Source organism: Petromyzon marinus, chromosome 7, assembly GCF_048934315.1.
Source record: "Petromyzon marinus isolate PM22_M1 ecotype Great Lakes invasive population chromosome 7, UKy_Petmar_22M1.pri1.0, whole genome shotgun sequence".
In the NCBI taxonomy this organism is placed as follows: domain Eukaryota; kingdom Metazoa; phylum Chordata; class Hyperoartia; order Petromyzontiformes; family Petromyzontidae; genus Petromyzon; species Petromyzon marinus.
The window spans coordinates 10,443,806-10,465,019 of record NC_133673.1 but is presented as its reverse complement, the minus strand read 5'-3'; the positions used below and the strand labels follow the sequence as shown (position 1 = coordinate 10,465,019).

The 21,214-nt window shown below is 41.5% G+C and overlaps 1 protein-coding gene across 22 annotated transcripts in view; it reads right to left on the bottom strand.

The window, feature by feature from the left end:
- Nucleotides 1-21,214, bottom strand: part of LOC116939958 (neuron navigator 2) — a 271,136-nt gene that overhangs the window by 97,500 nt on the left and 152,422 nt on the right. For 18 of the 22 annotated variants that reach the window (XM_076065371.1, XM_076065356.1, XM_076065361.1 and 15 more), the window contains exons 5-8: nt 16,974-17,148; nt 15,282-15,350; nt 8,421-8,563; nt 19-1,201 (exon numbers count right to left, since the gene is read on the bottom strand). In XM_076065371.1, coding sequence (XP_075921486.1) covers nt 19-1,201; nt 8,421-8,563; nt 15,282-15,350; nt 16,974-17,148 — 1,570 coding nt within the window. Of the gene's footprint in view, nt 1-18; nt 1,202-3,112; nt 5,045-8,420; nt 8,564-15,281; nt 15,351-16,973; nt 17,149-21,214 lie in introns of those variants that run through there. The other 4 variants (XM_076065364.1, XM_076065367.1, XM_076065372.1 and 1 more) reach the window with 4 other exon arrangements.

Below are 21,214 nucleotides of genomic sequence, written 5' to 3'. Positions count from 1 at the left end.
CCCAAGGCCGCACTGTACCGGTACATGAAGGGAGCGACCGTGGCCGTGTTTGGGTGGCTGTACTGCTGCTGGGGATGAGGCAGCTGCACCCCGACGGTGCTGATTCCCGTCGTCTGCGTGGTGCTGGTTGTCATGGAGACCGTCGCCGGGCTGACGGCAGAAGATGGCGACGTAAGGGCGGCTGTCGTGGCGGCGGCGGCGGCGGCGGCGGCGGCGACGGCGGCGCTGGCGGCGGGTGGCAATGGCTGTTGGAGCTGCGGCGCTTGCGACTGAGGGCCACAGGGCACGGCGGCCGCCCTGCCTCCCTCGGACGACGCCAAGCTGGTGGAGCTTGAAGTGCGACTCTCGGCCGCCGGCTGCAGGTGTTGCTGCAGGTGCGTGCCACTCTTGCTGGCGCGCAGTCGCTCGCCCTCTTTGCCTGCGCCGCCCGCGGACTTTGCGCCCGCGAGCTTGGAGCCCGGCTTGGGGATCCCAGTGGACGCCGGCCCCGGGCCAGCCGAGGGTTCCTTCTTGCAGACTGCGCTGCCTGCTGCTGCCTGACCTGACTTTCCTCCCTTTGGGATGAGGCTGGCGATTTTGGAGGACTTTTTTGACGATTCGGGCACAGTGTCTACTCTACAATCTGGCTCTGTCACTTTGTTTACCTCTGGAACAGGAGTGGCCACTTTGCCCTTCTCCTTCTCGCCGCTCTTAATTGTCGTTTTTTTGTTGTTGCTCAGCGCACGGCCAATAGTCCTCTGTGCAATACCTTTGAGGGCAATCTTTGGGCCATTTGCAGCCAGCTCTTCTCCCACTTCATTCTGCTCCACTGGGGCCGGGGTCGCTTCGGGTTTATCCGGCCCGTCGGACGCCGCCGCAGAGCCGGCAGCGGGTGTCGACGTGGCCTTGGAGCCGCTCTTGGAATTGAAGAGCCTGAACTTCTCCAGCATGGACTTCTGGCCGTTGGAGCTTGCAGGCGCGGCGGCGGTTTTTGGCGCAGGGCCCTCGGAGGGCTCGGAGGAAGCCTGCGTGACAGCAGGTATGGGCTGCTTGGCACCTGATCCTCCAGGGGCAGCGCTGTGCTTGGCACCGGCAGCCTTGGTTCCTCGCCAGGACTTGCCAGCACTGGCACCAGGCTGCGGGATGGCAGACGGCTGTGCCGCAGCAGGAGAGGGCACGTTGCCATTCATGCCTGCTGGCTGGGATACACCTTCAGCTAGCTCTGAAAACACAGGTGGGTGGGGGAGGGCAGGAGACAGACAATCAGTATCTATTTATGATATTATTTGATATATAAAATGTAATGTGATCACGTATATGCAAAGAGTTTAAAGAAGTCTTGATTTGAAGCTTTCGTGACTGCAGGAATCCATACTCTTTGATTCTTTCCGTAAAGTCACATAGGTACAGGGGGGGCTGGGGGGGGCTCAGCCTCCCCTGCAATTTTTGGAAAGTCGGTAATCGGGATAACCGGATATCCGGCTGCTGCAAAATGCTGCAGGCTGCCACCTCGTGCTGCCCTGCAGGCTGCCACCTTGTACTGCCCTGCAGGCTGCCACCTTGTGCTGCCCTGCAGGCTGCCACCTTGTGCTGCCCTGCAGGCTGCCACCTTGTGATGCCCTGCAGGCTACTTGGGCGGCAGCCTTTCGAACTTATCTAACTTATTAGCCACATCAGCGGCTCCGACCTATTAATAAACTCCGCGTTCAAATCCAATAAAATTTGTTATAAACATTTGTGGCGCCCATTGGAAAACATTACACTGGATATCTCAGAATATTGAAGTCAGCCCCCCCAAAGTCAAAATCCTGGCTCCGCCCCTGCGTAGGTATAAAATAAATCACGACGTTTCAGGCGCAACACAAGCGTCCATCATCAGGTGGGAACGCTGATGGCGGACGCTTGTGTTACGCCCGAAACGTCGTGATTTATTTAATTTTATACCTACGTGACTTTACCGAAAGAACCAAAGAGTATGGTTTAAAGAAGATTGCGTTAATACCATTGAGTCAACTGTTAAGGCAAATTAACAAACTCCAATTGTATCGAAATGTTTATGCAAAAATAATGCACATTTATACTTTTTTAATGTTCTTAACTATTATTTGACATTTATTTACAAGAGACAAAAAAAGATTACCTTCAAAATTATTTCAAACATTGTGACTCTAACATATTTGTAAACATTACAGCATCAAAAATAAAACTAATTATATATTCCATTTAATTTAAAAAGGGTCCCATACAGATTAATTTCATGCAAACCCTTCCATTCAACAAACACAATATTGTTTCTAACTAAATTAATCAATAATGTATTCATAAAAAAATATATTAAGATGAAATACATGCACGACATGTTTTCAAAGTTTTGTAAGAGAGGCAAGTTGGTACAAAATTATGCATTCCAAAGCCAATTCTCAAAGCACCAAACCTAATTAACCATTTTCTAGAAAAGTGCATTCAATTAACAAAAAAATAATTAAGTGGAGAAAAACAATCCCCTTCACACCAATAATTAAATTCTTTTTGTTAAGCACTTCTGCCAAAAGAGCCGGAAAGCCCCTGATTTATCTACAAAGGGAAGCCTGGCACCCCACGTGGCCAGGTCAAAGGCTTGGGTCAGAGAAGAGACCAAACAAAGCCTAGACGCAGTGGGGGGCAATGGGTCAAAACTAGAAGGCAAACACGACAAAAAACTCAGCTTTGTCCTGAATGCAAAGACCTGCTAACCAATTATCAAGCTGGCCAGAACAAGCAAGCACGACAACCTCTTGTGTTAACAAGAATATATGGTCATTTCAAATCGGTACTGAAAAAAAAACGGGGGACGAAAACAGGAATCAACAACTCAGCTGAAGAAAAAAGAATACACGCACATAGAATGCATAGATAGCGCAACGTGTAATAATGACAGTAACAACACTATAAGTGTACATTTCTATTCTTTGGGTTTTTCGGTAAAGTCACGTGACTATACCCAAAGAATATGAATTCCTACAGTCACGAAAGCTTCAAGTCAAGATGTACATTTCTATTTTTTAAAAATATATATGTACTTAATAGCTGTTTAAACTTCTACAATTAGCCCTGCGATCTCCAAACAAGGCATAACTCAAAGGATATACTGTACCTCAGTGTTTGCTGGAAGCCTTTAGAGTGATCTCATCTCTCACCCAGCCCCTCAACCGTTTCTCATTTGAAAAAAAAATCCACTTTAACCCAAAGTCCATGGTTCACCAATCATTTACCATACAGCTTCCACCGTTTAGTTCATTAGCAGAGATGCCCCTGAATGTCTGTTGCAAGATGAGCCAATACAAACTTTGTCCAACTGCAAATGACCATGGAACTGCCCTGCCAACTTTGAAGCCAAAACGCAGACGGGCATCCTGTAACGATGTCACGTGTCTATGCACAACAACGTGTGGTGCCAGTTACCTCCATGATTGGCAAGTATAACCGCAGCCTGTGCGGAAGACTCGCACACCGCAGCAAAGTGAGACAATCATACAAGGACCGCTTGCGCAATAGAACGGCTAGCTTCATTCTCCGATTGGCTCACAAATCAGCCAACTGCAGCTCTGCTGAGTGAAAGGTTTTTTTTTAAATCCTTTCAAAGTGGACTTTGCCACAGTACGTACGAGTGGAGCGTGTAATTTCAAAAGAAAACCCACCTTCCAGCTCGTGACTCACAGGATTCCGCCCAATCAAAAAGTGCCCGTGAAGTGACAATTATTAAACTGCCTTAGTGCGTGACTACGCATGTACAAGACTTCAGAGCCACTATATTTGAAGTAAAATAATTCCTAAATAAATTAAATGTGATACGTTTCTTGCAGTGATTTTTTTGTAATATATGTCATTAATTTTTTAAGTATTTTTAAGTATATTATTTTAAATAAATTACAGTTCAATTGATGTATCTAATGTAAGGTTTGCAAAATAATATTGGATTTGCAAAATGTATGTTGAAAGAACATCAGTAGAATTTTGATTATCTATGAAAATAAATAACAGCATTTTCATTCTCTTTGATTTTTTCGGTAAAGTCACGTAGGCAAAATAAAATAAATGAAAACCTACGTGACTTTACCGAAAGAACCAAAGAGTATGAATCCTTGCAGTCACGAAAGCTTCAAATCTAGCATTTGCATTCACCAATTAATTGTCTGGATCTGTTCTGTGAAGCAGACTCCCCACTGCTCCTCTTGCAACCCCTCCCCCACTCACCGCTGTATCCCAAGATCAAAATAGAAATAGAATAGCAGTTACATCACGAGATTGCACAGCTGACAATCTATAAAAAAATAAATAGGCCGGCGTGAATCTTATCTGACCCATGATACATTGGTACTACATTTGGCTCGAGCTGGGATCAGACACCCCAATTTTAAATAAATTCTAACCCTTGCCCACTGCCCTTTATACAAGCGCATTCTAAAGACATGTTTATTTTCACAATTGTGGGCCAAACAGAGATCAAATCATTTTGGGAGGTCCCTTAAGTGAATGTCCAGTGGAGACCGTGAACTAGACCGAGTTTCTCACCTCAGCAGACCAATTCGGGCAGCATGAGATTACATTTGTGATAACATTTATATTGCATAACACTTCTTCATGAACCCACAGCGGACGCCGATGTACGTCACCCATCATGCTATGTGAACCCCCGCCAAATTGTCTTAAGTTCTAGAGCCCTGCCGTGGCACTGCGTGAGTCTATAAGGTGTATAAAGTGCGTGCATTTAAAGCTCATTTGGAATTTAAATGCAGCAAATGATTGAAACGTTTTATAAAAGAAGGCTGCAGAGTGGGACTAAAGGTAAATAAAGCGAAAAATAAGTAGAACAAATACACTGAACAATAGAAAATACGTGGCTGACAGGACAAACGTTAAATACACGAGTTTGTATAGCTACTATTGAAAGGATCAAAATTATTACATAAAAGAGGCGAGTAAGAGCAGGTTAGAGAACTTTAGGGAAATATAAATGGACGATGAAATGCGACGTTCTGATGTGCCTCGAGAAAAAAAAAGTTATAAATCAGTACATGTGACCTATAGCCATAAACATGAACACCCAACGAAGCAAATTAAAAAGAAAAGGCTGAATTGTATATATATATAAAAGCATGGAGAGATGATTTCAGGTCATTACCAAGAGACAAAAAAAACCTGTAATATGGGTTAGAGAACAACACATTTTAATGATCATATCGCTTGTTAAGAAAAGTAAGTGTACACTTGGACAGGATTCATCGTAACGAGGAATTATGGCCAACGGGGCCACGTTGGTGACAGAATGACAGCCAAAGGAAGGAACGCATCCAAGATGATGATGACCGCCACTGCGCAGATGGAGTGATGAGGTTAACTCATGCGCAGGAGGGAGATAGATTGTAGTTATTGCAAGACCATGAGGAATGGCAATGAACTAGGGAGCCTTCATCCAGCAGTCAAAAGATCATGGGAGATGATGGATGAATAAATACATCGATCAATAATATACCGTGGACATTATTTTTTTAAGAGTCATATTCAACAGATTACCACTATTCGGCCAGAAACAGGTCACGCTCCAAGAAAAAAAAAACTTTAGTCGATAAGCAGTAATGAAATATGTTCTCAAACAACTTCTGCTGTTTCAATGCATCAACAAAAAGCCAAGGCCCGTCAGCTATGAAAGTGATGACAAGATATCATAGATACTGCTTTTGGAAGCAAAAACACTTGAAGCCGCTGGACAGGCTTTCAAAACATTGTGACTTATGGCGAGATTTATCTTCAGGTATGAGAAAAGCAAGATCACAATGCCTCGCAGTCCACAAACATTGATATATTGTGTCCCCTTTCTTTCACAAAAGTGCTCCCAGTGCTCGTATGTTATCTTGTAAACTGATGAAAACAAAAAGAACACATGACTGATGTGTCATATATTGTTCTCAGACAGCCAAAATGACAACACAGCACTTGATCAGTATAATAACTGTTAGTGGGATATAAGATAAGGCAATATTTTATGGGCAAGGACCGTTTTTGGATATACATATTTGTCTACTTGTCCTCTTCCAATACTTTTTTTTATTAAATCACCTTTATTCTAATTTTCTTTGTTTGACGCCAGTGTAGGTAAACGATTGTGTGTGCAGGGAAAGGGTTTTATATCCCATGCTGCAATGCTAGTATTTATTGAATTATGTTGGCCAGTCGCAAACATTTTGCATACAATTGTATAACTTTATAGAATTTTCACAACACCCCACTTAGCCATATTAAATGACCAAGAACGCTTCAATAACTAATTAAAATCTGTTAAAAATATGTTTTTCATATTCAAATTAATGTAAATTACAGATCTATCCAATACAGGCGATTGTGCCATTTCATGCAGATATGGAAATATATTCAGATTTTGCAATATTATAAACACTGTGACGAGCAGCTAAAACACATTCACAGATCATATATTGTGCTTTAATATTATTGTTGATGTCTTGATTAACTTATCATGAAACCAGATGTATTCATAATGAATGATAATCTACACACAGACAGAAACGATGAAAATGACAAACTATGGATTTTATAATACAACTAAAGCCATTAGCAGTCTAAAGTTTGTGTGTGTGGTTTTTAACAAAGAATAAGCTGTCCCTCGAACTGCGGTCGTGTAAAACATGGATAAAGGCTTTCCCACACCATGCCAGTCACGGATTGTTCTCTTTTCTACTTTACCATACTTGTCAGTGTGGGTTGGTGATGGGAATGGAGGGCAGGACCAGTCGTATATACAGGGAATACTGTGCCCACTAGTGGCAGCATAAAGTATGCCCTAAAAGTGCACCAGCAGCCAAAGGGGATTAGTTCGGTGGTGGTTTCGGTTACAGCCACATTTCCCAAGCCAGTTGGCCGCTGCAAGCGTGCCAACATGGGCCAAATCCAACGAAATGACAGCACTCCCAGTGACAGCCAACCAAAGGCTCTAATCTGCTTTCGTGATCTTGAGGCATTACAACAGGGACCTTTGAGGAAACAAACTAATTTGGGCCGGGTTTTCATAATGGCAACAAACAGCTCCCCTTTCTGAGCCCCAAGTGCACCCTCTACAGACGTACTCGTGGAATAAATATTGCATGGGAGTGCATTTGGCCATTTGAAGCTGAAAATTGTTTTCCTTTAAAAAACAAAACAAATTGCCATGTTTGGCTCTCCAATGTGTTACTGGGTTGTATCGCGTGTTGTGTTAGGCACGATATTCAGCTCCCAGCACGTGCAGAAAAAACATCAGACGTCATACCGAACGACCCTACGGTACAGCCCAAAAAGCAAACCAGAGAGTTATGCAGATAAACCGCGAAAAAGCTAAATAATTAATAGTCACGTTGTAATATTTAACCATTCTGCTGCTTTCAGACCAGCCTGAATGAGCTGTTTTTAGATGTTTCATTTCAGATCATAAATGTACAACCCAGCAGGTGATTCTCAATGTTGACTGCCATCTATCTGTTTCAGCTTTCATTCCACACCTAAGTGTGGCCAAAACACCTAAATTAATAACCACGTGAATAATGTGCAATTCCGTTCATTAATAAGGACATAGGATAGTTTAAAAAAAAACGAATTTCTACACGGCACATCAAATGTCGTTCTAAAGAAAATGGTATAGATTTGGTGGTCTAAAAGAAAAAAATAACTACAATTGTGAAGAAAAAATATATTTTTTCCGTCTTGAGGAATATTTCTTTTTTAATAAAACAAATGGAATGGCAGGGAGGCCTTACCCTTGGAATTAAGCACACAAAGGTCAGCCTACCTTGCTCTGCCTATAATATAATTGATTGTTTGCAAGGCAAATACCAGGTTTGTGATTTCACATTAGTGTGGACATAACTCAATATTTGCACAAGGTAGCCCCATTACAATTGGCCAAAGATCAAACAGACCAATTGCATAAGGAAATTCAATTAATAATTAACAAATGTGATATATACTTCATGGTAGTCCTGAAGCCTTTCAATAATATCTCTTTGTAAAAATAATTTGCCTTGGATGACATTCAGTCTTCTATTTTAAAATGCACTCATCTTCTGGTTACATGATCAAGTGGTGGCAGGTACAGCATTTATCATGTGTACCTATTACATAATTACACTGTCATACATAGTGCTCAATACGAGTTCCCACTTGTTGTCCTCGTTACTGTTTACAAATTGCAAATGCAACTGGAGCAAAATGACACCTCTTGCAAATGAGCAACATCCAATACCGACAAACGAAATCGCGCAACGGCTTTCAGACAACGTGAAGGCATCGGCGGCCGAGTGCGTTGCTTGAAAACGTTGAGCCTTCATTCAAATAACCACCACCACTCTCGTAACTTCGCCCCGCGCGGTCGGCGAGTGCACGTGGGGTGGTGGTGGTGGAGTGCAACTGCTCACCGTGCGCCGGCGCCGGAGGGCAGGGTCCAGCCCTCGCCTTGTCCTGAGTGTTGAAGCTCTGGCTGCGGCGGTTCGCGCTCGCCGCCGTGCGCGACTTCGCGTCGCCACCTGCAGCCAAGGGCCGCGCCGCTGGTCCTGGCAGCCTACAGCCACACGAAGAGGCAAAATGAGATTGTGATTCGGAAAGCACCGTGCGAAGGGCAAACTCCGGCTTCGAGAGTAACTGTGCGCAGTGACTTTATAAATACCGTTCACTTCGTTCAGGAAAGCAAGAAAAATGCATCACTTTCAGAATCGGAATATTTATTTAGACTCGAGGAATCCGATGAGCTATAAGGCTCTTTTTTTGCAGATGTCCAGTAGGGGCGGGTCAGCACTTTACAACAATACAAAAATACGATAGAATTGCAGAGTACACTCATTGGATTCTTACCTGATTTTTTAAGGCAAAATATTACAATCTATTGCTGCTCATTAACATGCATGGACATCTATACATTGATTCTGTGCTCATGGGTCCATGCTGTAACACCTGGTAAACCTGCAGAAATGTCTATCATGCCTCACTCTGCTGATGAGCCCTGGAATGGTGAAACCCACCCAGCGTTTGTGTGATTAAACAATGCTGCTGGTTTACATAAGTCTCAAAGGCAAGTAGACGGATGGACAGACATTTAATTTGTGCATGGATATGTGAAACAGCTGATATATTACAATTAAATTTAGCATGAAATTGGTTTATGTTGGCTTTGCTTATATTAATTACCACTATTATTCAAAGCATTAAAACTACAAAATTTTACGTTTATGACAGCGGGTCACCTGTGGAATTATTTCAGTTTGTTTTCATTACTGCAGATTTAGCTTTTTAAATTAAATCCACAAATGCATTAAGATTAAACTGTTATGCATAATTTACCTGAAGTTCACCGCAAATATCTTTCTAAAGCAAACCATATTCCAGCTGGTTACAAATACTCATCTAAAGCTTCATGGTTTGTTAGCTACAGTATAGGCACATGTAGTTAGCATAATAACTCAACCAATATATCCTCCAATGCGCTCACCAACCATGCCAGCTGCAAGAGCTGAATTTCAATATTGGCTGTGTTTAAATATTCTTATCACGCTTCATTGGTTTCACATAAAACGCTAAACTGTTTTTTTTTGCTTGAATAATCTATGATGTCTAAACATCCTCATTCATTATCGCAAATACAATTTAAAATAAAAACAAGAAAATTTTCCAATCTCTCTTCCGAGCTCTTTTATCGTACACGAATCAACCTGTTAACAGCAAAAGCATGTTTAAAGTCCATGTAATGAATACAATTTGAAAACGATTTCCACATTTATTGCTTGGCATTTTGTCATTTTCAATGTAGACAATGTAACGTAGCATTTTTACAACATATGCTCATAAGTGCCATGCTATTTTTTTAATATGAGATTTGTTTAAGCTCATGTGAATTGAAAAAATAAATATCGGTCACATCAACAAAGCAACAGCTACATCTTCAACTTTTCATCGCCACATTTCTTTGTCACGGCCTTATTTTGTAAACTCTTTTGAGCTTCGTCTGCAGTGCTCTTTATCGTTCTTCTTGGGTCTAAAATTCGTTGCCACAAGATGGCAGACTTGGCCACATTTCACCACATTGGGCTCAGTGCACATTGATACCCAGGGGAATCTCAGCAGGCAGCATCTCAAGGCTCACAAAAAACAAATCCCAAATACATTTTGGTGCATTCTCACATCATTGTCTGATACCAGTGGTGGTGCTGGCTTATTGGGGGCCAAAAGCATTACCAATTTTTAAGCCCGTCCACCACCTTTCCATTTCATAAACTCCTAATGAGATTATGGAAGAGATAAAAGCAAGAGATACGGATGTAGCGAAATTATAGAAATGTGGACAAAAGCTAGAGGTGTAATGGAGATGAGGGGAGAGATACAAGTGAGAAATAATTGTAGTGAAATGAGAGAGATGTTGATATGGGACACAGATATAAACAATATTTTATTATACCAGGTAAGGCCCACTGAACTATGTAGCTCTTTTTCAGAAGTGAGCTGGCCACAAATGATAGCTCAACGAAGTGGCTTATCACGTGTACATTTAGAACAGCCAAGTGAAAGAAGAGAGCTCCATGCAAGACAGAAATGAGATAAATGAATACTATGTTGATCGACTATGTATGTTCGTTAAGATCTGAATTTGAGCTGATATTTTCTGCATCCATGGATTCGGGGGACCCTGAGCTACTTAAGACTTTTGCTTACAAGTTTGCTTATGCCTTGCGTCTCCACTGACACCATAGTTTATAACATCCTGTTTTCTGTTACAGGATAAACAATTTGGGAAGAAAATTTGATCGCAGTTAACTGTAACTATGGTAACAAACATTACATCAGGCATTACAAAAATAAAGTACCAAACGAATTTGTTTCATACAAATACATTTTAGAAAATTTTCAATATTGCTATACACACGTGATGTACGTATACAAATCTTCGTATAAATCCACAGCTGGATTAGGTCTCCCAACACCGTGCAGATTGTGGGGGTTATTTAACCATACTTCGCCACACCTGTCAGTACACTTTTCCAAAAGAAAGGAGCATATATATACTGAATAAGTACAGTGCAACAAAGGATTTTGCTGCACTACCCTCTGCTGCCGACCATGTAGCCTCGCAACCTATAATACCTGATATTCATGATGATCGCCCATCCAGGCTCCGATCTGCTTAGCTTTCCTAAGATTTGACAATATTGGGTACATTCTAGTGCTTTAATCAAAGGCAAAGACGATACATACACAATTAAAAAGAGACGTGTGCACAGACGTACATATGACATCTATACGTACATTTTTGTAGCACACATGAACTTCACTCGTACACGACGCCTACACGATCAACCATCGATGCAATGTTTTTAGAGACTGAGACACTGGTTGTAATCAAGGCAGGCCAATGTTTCTGCAGACAGGGGAAATTGCCCTTGAGAAGGTGAGAGTGCTTGGGTGTGTAGCATTCATTATTAGCCAACCTGCAGGCACCAATGGAGAACTGCTCTCGACCAGAAAGCTCAACTGGCACGTACTAGGTGACGACTTGTTTAACGCACGTTGACAATCAGGTCATAGGGAAAATGATATTGATAGTAACAGATAATTGTAGTTTTACCTTGGGTTTCGTTCAAGCACATTACTACAGTAAGGGTTGTTGGAAGCAATTTTGTATCGGCATAGTGACACTTGTAAACATGTTTCCTTCAAAACGGTGAAGTAGAACTCCTCTTATCCGTCGCGGTGATGTGAAGGGGGCGAGCATCACGGATCTTATTATCTGCGCTGTCATACGTAAATTGACACCACTTTTCTGAGAAAAATTAAGCGGATAATCACAGATAATAGGATTAAGCGTACAGATAATATAACCCAAAAGCTCCAACGGATAATAGGAGTGATGGCTCATAGTGTCAAGGATAAGGATCATATGTTGAATGTAACTATTGTATATGTTACATTCTTTATTATTATTATTATTCCATATATGCACTTAGGCATGCATAATCAGTGTTCAAGTTTTAGTCGATTTATGTTATTTTATTTCAGTCATAATAGTTATGTTATACTCATTTTGTAAGGCTTATAATCTATATATGATGTAACCCAAATCCTTAAGGAGCCCTAGGGGTCACACATACCATGTCAGTGTGCTGGCACAGCAATTCTATGATCTGGGGGTCAGGCCCCCGGAATGGACAAGTGAAAAATGAACAACGCATTTAATAGCTTCAGTCCAACTCACGAATTAATATTAAAATGGGAAGAAGAGAAACACTCCTTCAAATGGAGTATCTGCTATTAATGTGGGACCTCCGTCAATCCAGAATACAAATGAGTTAATCGCTGTCTTTTCAGTGCTTTTGTTGAATCTGACCACGCATATTTCTTGACAGACCATGGGTTCTGGTTTGGGAGATGGCATGCATTCAACACCCTTGCAGTAGTGTCCCCCCCCCCCCCCCCCTCTAGTTCACAATTTGAAGCAGACCAAATACATTTAAATAAGATAGAATTGTCATATTTACATGTAAATTACAGAATCAATTACCATAGTTATGGACTACTTAAAAAATGGAAAATTTTATTTTGGCTCGAACCACCGTCGTGAAGCATGAGTAAAATAAAATATTAGAAACAAATCTGCAAAAAGATATTAAAATTATTAACGACATACTTTCCCAATGGCTATTAGCTTCAAATTAATCAACGATAGCGTCATTAGGGATGTTTTTTTATTGGGTTGACAAAGCCAGGTTAAGGGTTAATAGCTGAGACTTCCCCTATCCAATCTAAGATAACTGCTTCATTGGGGATTTTCTAATGATGGAGCTTCCTGCTCCATCGACAGTTCATCGCTCTGGCGTGGCATACAATTCGTTTTGCGCAAAAGCCTTTTCCCAACATGATATTTTCAGCGTGGACACTAACAACGACCCGTCCTCCCACTGTTGATTGATTTGAAAAGAAATTCTCAGCTTTATTATCATAAGTACTCGCTAAAAAGGTTAGCGGACCAGTTCATTTTCCTAACAAGCTCTGGGGTCAAGTACGGTGCAGGCCAGACACTCAAAGTTGGATAAAGTGCTGGGACTAAATCTCTGATCAGGAGTATCATAAATATATATATACATTGTATATCGAGCTCGGAGACAGGCATGACTTTAGAGTGTCTCACTGATTGAAGGAAAATGCTTATTTACAATATTTTTTTAAAGAAATACTTAAAAACACGATGAATTGCAAATCCTATTGAAACACGTAATTCTGCAATTTTTAGAGTTTAATGGATGCATGCAGTCCAACAAATGGGGGGAAAAAACAATGAAACAATTATTTTGGCGTGTGAAATAAAAAGATTTTCTGTCACTCAATAAATTGTATTCAACAAATCCAATAAAACAAGACCTATATAGATCATAGGATCAAGGAAATGACCCTCAGGCCTCTAAGATTTACTGCTTGTAAGAATCCAATCACATTGTTTCCTCTTTTAGCCACTCTAACAGTTAAGAGGTCCCTAAGCCCGAGGTCTGAGCAGTGTTATACCCACAAACAGGATTAGAATAATCTGATTTTGCTACCACCACGTGGCTGCATTGAAGGTTTGCAGAGTACAGCTATGCCAAAATCCAACTGCAGGACCCAGACACTCAACACAGCAACAAAAAAACGTTCACATGGATCACCGTGATCGTTCATCACCCTTGCTAATGGGTAATTTGTTCATCACCCTGTGTGGAAGGGTAGGGTAGGCCGTATACTCTCTCGGGGGCTCTCTTGAGCCCCCTCTAGCGAGAGAGGCCCCCTTTACGCAAGCATTAGCTTTAACTGATCAATTGACAGGTCTCTTTAATACCTTCGTTATTAAATGCAATACAATATAATTTTAATCGTAATGTTCGTGAAAATAAAAACATTACTCAGATTTTACCCATATGCAAACATGCACACACGCACACACAACACAAAGAAAGTCAAATGTATTCACCGGAGCAAGAATGTTAAAAATGTTTTGAGTATATTTAAGAATTCCTTCTACATTTTTGCGAATGGTAAACCTTTGACCTAACTTACCAATGTAATACATCATAGAAAAAACATGAACCAGTGTTTTTTTACCATCTCAAATTGTATGTGAATGAATTCAGTGTTTACGATGGCAACATACAGTACAATTCAATACATACTGTAAGCGTTGATCAAGGTGGTCCAATACTCATAAACATTATAATAACAAAGACAAAAATGTAGGCACATTCATATAATTATTTTAGTGAGTAAACAGTATATTTTTTTTCACATGCAAAAAGCAGGCAATGCATGCTTATAGCATTCAACATTCTCAAACACTTTGCGTGTTGCTAGAAGGATTTTCAGAATACCCACAAGCTCCCTGTCTACATATTGCTCGATAATCGTGCAAGCCTTAGCTGCATGCAAAGGTGCATGATTAACTCAAACTACAGAAGACATGCCCCAGCTTGGCCATATTCTCAATAACGCAATTAAGTGTTCACTTACCAGCTAATCACTCCATGGTGCATTAAGTATGTTCATGCTCACAGCACCAGGAAAACAGTTCCACGTTTACACGATGGTAATGTGCATCATGTTGTTGGAAAAGCCAAAGTAGATCTGCATGTGTCACCCTGTCTGCTCCAGCCATTCATAATTATAAATTCCAATCACAAATTAAAATTCACAGTTTTAGTTTTTCTAATTTCCAAATGTTTCAAAAGGTATAGTACTATTGGAGCATGCAAATGTTCGAAGTTTCCTATGCAATGACTTCCACCACAGCACTGCTTGCCATGACCTTTGGTTTAACCATGACGCATGCTCGGATTAAGCATTAACCATTCAACAGCTTATAGGTGATTCTCATGCCTTGCATTTTAAGTAAACATGCAGAAGGTTAAGCAGTTATTTATATGTACTATTTAAATGCTGCATTTAACATGCAATTCACAACAGCCATTGTTTTACTTGGTTGAAATTTACTGTACATTTTTACCGGGAATTTCAGAAAATGTTCAAGGACAGGGGAAGTTTTATTGATGGCCATGTAAATAGCATGAACATTTAGTGATATTATTGCTCTATTTTTTTCGTTTTTTTTAAACGTGTTCTTCCTTCCGCTACTCCAGCAGAAGCCGAAACACTGGCAGCTGAGTTCAGTGCAGCCTGAAAGAAGCAACTGAAGCTTTGGCATGCTTTACGAGAGGCAAGGTGGCACAAGCAAGGTGGACAGGAGAGGAAAGGGAGAGAGCACAGGTGCTAACCGAGAGGACTTTTTCTGACTGGCTGTCGCCCCTGCATGTTTGGCCACAGCAGAGTGCCTGCCTGGCGCACTGCATTGCGGGGAGAGGGGAGAGACAACCAAGAGAGAGAGAGAGACAAACAGGGGCAGATGGTGAGGGCAGATGAGACAGAAAACAATCCACAGCACTCAGCACCAAAAACCGACTGTGTAGTCAGCATCTCATGCACCTCAAGAGAGCAAAGGCAACGGAAACAGCTCACACACGTTCATACTTCAGATGCGCGCAAGACAGGGGTTGCTAACCCTTTCCACAGTTCACACGTGTGCAAGAAAGGGGAAGACAGAGTCCTCTTCGTGTGGCTCACCTAAAACCTACTATTTATAGCAGAATTTAATCAACGTTGTAACAAATCCTCCCAGTGTCTGCATGCTACTGGATACCGCACTCATTGCAACGGAGCTCACAACAAGATCGCCCATCGAGAGCCTCTGGTACATTAGCAATCTTTCAAATGATGATTACACTTGCTGTCAGTTTGCAACCCCTGATGCCTTTTTTCGTCATAATGTCATCGAGATGAAGACGGGTGAACTGGCATAAACTGTGGGTTGGAAATTGCAGCAACAGCACAATTGAACAATTTCCGACAGAAATAGCATCCTGCGTTTATCATGACACATAATTGAGAAAGCTAAGATGTTCACGTAGCAGGCTCGTGAAATAATCGCACTTTAATACATTTTACTGGAAAATAACATCGAATAAATGCATAACAAATGGGAAAAAAGAACGCGTGCAAAGATATGTATGAATGCATGCAGCTGTAGACAGTTAACTGGAGGCACCTGCTTTCTCTAGGCAATGACAAATCCCCGTGGCAGTCATATGCCGCTGAGGTAGGGACAAGTTATTGATGTGCACATCACCGGGGCAGCTCTCTCCGTGCAAAAAGAAATTCCAGCAAGCACCGCAGTGAGGACATTCTTTCACTTCAATGACCGATGACAAAGGCAGCGTCAAATCGATTACACGAGTTTTAAACTTACAGTTGTCCAACTTTAAAATGATTTTTTCCGCAAACTTTTTGAAAAACTCAACAACATTTAACCTTGCGGAGAGGCACCTCAAGCAGTGACACACAGGAGGTGGTGCAGGGTATGTGCACCTGGGGACAGGTTATCCTTGCAGCAGATGCTCTGCTCTGCCCTGCCCCTGATCTCTCTTTGCCTGTAATCTCAACGATCCAATTACTCTGCTGGGTTGGCTATGAGTGATATCAGTGACTCTGGAGCTTTGAGATTGTATTTCTGTGAATATTGCCAGGAGGTGAGATGGGAATTATAACTCAACGTTAGCTCAGACAAAAAATAAAGAGCAGGTCATTTTAATCGAACTTAAAAAGAAGGTAATTTAAAGTTTCCAAATATTGTATTTGGCTGCAGAATGCACAAATGTTGTCCTAATAATACCTCCACGATGCCACTGATATATATATCAACATTTGTGCCGTGACAAATCTATATATATAACAATACATACATATGTGCACAATGTTGTCTCAACACAAAATAAGGGGAGAATGATAATGCATCAATGGGAAATTATAAAATAAACAGTCCAAGAGGACAAAACACAATCCCAATGACGAGTGCTACGTTTGTAGGCAAGGTTTGACATTATGCAGCCCTTACATGCCAATGACTCTCTCACCTGGACTGCATGTCTTGTTGTGGTTTTTGTTGAGCCGCCTGGTGCTGCTGCTGCTGTTGCTGCTGCTGTTGATGTTGCTGTTGTTGTTGTTTCTGGGCCTGTTGCTGCTGCTGCTTGTACCGGGACAGGCTGAAGAAGAGACCTAAGATGGCCTTCAGATTTCCATTCCGGATTTCTGTCCAAACATGCGGGATGGAAAGAAAAGCATGACAATAGTGCCAGGGTAGAATATAATTGAACGTGATCATAACTATTATTGTCATATTTTTGTATCCTTTTTTTCATCAAGTCAATAAAGAGCCCCTTTTGTCCTGATAATCGGTCAAGGCAAGGCTCCATCGTTATGTTTCATGAAGATAAAAATAAAGGTACAGCCCCTGCGATTGCTTTCTTAAACAATTGGTGATAGAAGGGCCTCTATTAGAGGGATACACTCAGACATTCAGAGGTATATAATTTAATGGTTTAAAACATACTGAAAATAATGGTAGCGCGCACAAGTGCAGCGATTAGTGCACCGCACTATGAACCTGGCGAACCAAGTTAGATTCCTGACCATGGCTAACATCAGTGGAAAGTGATACAGTGAGGGAAAAAAGTATTTGATCCCCTGCTGATTTTGTACGTTTGCCCACTGACAAAGAAATGATCAGTCTATAATTTTAATGGTAGGTTTATTTGAACAGTGAGGGACAGAATAACAACAACAACAAAATCTAGAAAAACGCATGTCAAAAATGTTAGAAATTGATTTGCATTTTAATGAGGGAAATAAGTATTTGACCCCTCTGCAAAACATGACTTAGTACTTGGTGGCAAAACCGTTGTTGGCAATCACAGAGGTCAGACGTTTCTTGTAGTTGGCCACCAGGTTGGCACACATCTCAGGAGGGATTTTGTCCCACTCCTCTTTGCAGAACTTCTCCAAGTCATTAAGGTTTCAAGGCTGACGTTTGGCAACTCGAACCTTCAGCTCCCTCCACAGAATTTCTATGGGATTGAGGTCTGGAGACTGGCTAGGCCACTCCAGGACTTTAATGTGCTTCTTCTTGAGCCACTCCTTTGTTGCCTTGGCCGTGTGTTTTGGGTCATTGTCATGCTGGAATACCCATCCACGATCCATCTTGAATGCCATGGCCGAGGGAAGGAGGTTCTCACCCAAGATTTGACGGTACATAGCCCCGTCCATCGTCCCTTTGATGCGGTGAAGTTGTCCTGTCCCCTTAGCAGAAAAACACCCCCAAAGCATAATGTTTCCACCTCCATGTTTGATGGTGGAGATGGTGTTCTTGGGGTCACAGGCAGCATTCCTCCTCCTCCAAACACGGCGAGTTGAGTTGATGCCAAAGAGCTCCATTTTGGTCTCATCTGACCACAACACTTTCACCCAGTTGTCCTCTGAATCATTCAGATGTTCATTGGCAAACTTCTGTGGACAGGTGTCTTTTATACAGGTAACAAGCTGAGATTAGGAGCACTCCCTTTAAGAGTGTACTCCTAATCTAAGCTCGTTACCTGTATAAAAGACACCTGGGAGCCAGAAATCTTTCTGATTGAGAGGGGGTCAAATACTTATTTCCCTCATTAAAATGCAAATCAATTTATAACATTTTTGAAATGCGTTTTTCTGGATTTTTTGTTGCTATTCTGTCTCTCACTGTTCAAATAAACCTACCATTAAATTTATAGACTGATCATTTCTTTGTCAATGGGCGAACGTACAAAATCAGCAGGGGATCAAATACTATTTTCCCTCACTGCATCTAAAACTGGCCTAACTACACCCATTTCACCAATCCACACAAAATGTAAATATTTTAGCCATTGTTCGTAAATGAAATAATACGCTCTAACACATCAATGCACAACAGCATAATGACAGTGTGGTAGCCACGGGATGAAACGTGCCCAGCCAAGAGGAGACGAAGCAATGAAATCGGCTCGCGTGCAAGGGCTACGTGGATTGTTAGATTGAAGGACTGTGAGAGGTGGCATCAACTGGGGAAGGTCTTCATCCAACAGTCGATTGACCATGGCTGACCATGGTAATGATGATGCACATCAACACACATCCATGCATGAAGCAAGCACAATTGTGTAAGTATGAATACATTTACATATATTAACAAATGATTATCGCCATTTGGTGAAATAAAAATAATTGTCAATTATAAGAAAAGGTAATTGTGGCATAACCATTTTTGTTTATTTTTCCTCGAAAAAAAAAGAGATTTTTTTTCATCTTTTTTTTTAAACCAACGTGAGCCCCTGGCAGTAACAATGATTAACAAACTGCTGGGAAATGCACGTGATTACAATTCCAAGTTAATGTTTAAAAATTACACTCACTAGCCTTTATCTAAAGGTAAAACAAATAAAGATGTAGCCTTGCAATTTCCTGCTCACACCACTGCCTTCCCTAAGTGGGAGCTCTGGAGAGCTCCTCTGAAAGATGTGTGGCCTACTCTTCCAAGCCGGCCAGACAGACGTCTCGGAATAGGTTGGAGTACCCACATTTTACCCCACCACACGTGGCCTGCCGATCTACTGTGCAGTAACCATGAATACTGCTGCTGGATGGACAGAATCTTTTTTTTTTTCAAAAAAGAACATTTCTCATCAGGATCTCAACTAAGCTCATCCTCAATCACTGACGAGAGCCATGCACACTTTTGGAAATGACTCCCAGCTCCTTAAGCTGATAGCCTCAAACCCCATCAATCCTTGTCCATCTACTTCAAGGCGCCATCTCTTTATAAAGCACATATTACATCAAGCACTTGCTGAAACATTCCCTTAATACAACATCTAGGAAAAAGATACAGCCTAAAGTTTTTTTACCAATCACTATCAGAATAACTTTTCTTGTTACTACAATCAGGAAACCTCTAAGCTTTCATGCATACTTGTTGTGCATTCATTCATTAGTTGCGTTACAATCTATTGCTTATGAGTTAACACTGCAGGTCATATCTAGCATTATCCTTTTTGTTAAATGGCTTCATTCTGCTGTGCTCACTTTAAAAGCACAGTGTGACAAATGAGCTGCCCAAAAACAATTTATATTTGCTTTTTATGCTAAGTCTAGGTATTATTTATAGTAGTCTGGTGCAGCTAACCTCAGTACCACCTGCTCACTGCACCTTTATAATTTACAAAAGAAGGAAGCCAGTCTAGGAAAAACAGTTAAAATGTAAAGAATAGTCAGTGTAAATTTGGAAAGGAGGTGGGTGTTTTTTTGTTTACTTAATTTGCTTTTAGATTTTATTTTTATTATATAAAATCAACTTGATTGATGAACGGGGGAGACCAACACAAAATCTATCCTTCAAAAAATGGCTCTCGTAAAATAATAAAACTCTTTCGGAGAGAAATTTCCGTAAACACTTTCAAGAAAATAATGAGTTGGTTGTACCATTTATACCCTGGGGGAGAGCTGGCTTTCTTCAAAAGGAAGGTGGCAGGTCAACAAGGGACACTGTGACGTCAATATCTGGAGGAATTCTCTTCCTGAGCTGTATCTTACATTGCACAACAACAGCACGTTCATTCGTTTCAAGAAGCGTGAACAAAAATACAACGCAATTGTAGATACAATCGGCTAAAATATAACAAAAAAATATATCTGCTTCTGGAGCTTAGTCCAGGAATGTCACTGCTGAAGATATAAACTCAAGGCTGAGTGATATCACATTCATCTTAACATCACCTGCACGCGATTGTTTTCACACCTAGTCGATTGTCAACTGGCTAAAAAAGTAACCGGAGGCTGCTCTTTACGTACTTTACTTGATGCAAGCGATTGTTTAAAAAAAAACGTGTCTAGATATAGAAAAAGGCATGGGCAGTGGTGAATGTAATGATAACCAAGGCAGTGCATTCCTTTGCTTGTGTTGTACACGTCGTCATCGGAACGAAATCAGAAGAACGCCACGCGGGAGGGCGTGCGGCACAGTTTGGCGCCAGCTATCCTAGAGTGCGGTCGTGTCGCTACAGATCTCTGCGGTGAGTACAATTTCTTGAAGAACAACGGCGCTACGCCTCCCCAAATAAAATGACCGCCGAGCTACTTGTGCGTTCCAAGATTCAGCGGTGAACGGGACACCCACCCACCCTGCGACTTGCAGACGTCTCGGAATGAGAAAGGGTTAATCCAGCACAACCCCGAGCATTCCTGGGCTCATTATGGCTGAAGCTGCGGTTGCTGCCCTTAAAAGAGAGCAGCGCTCTCATTGAAGGTC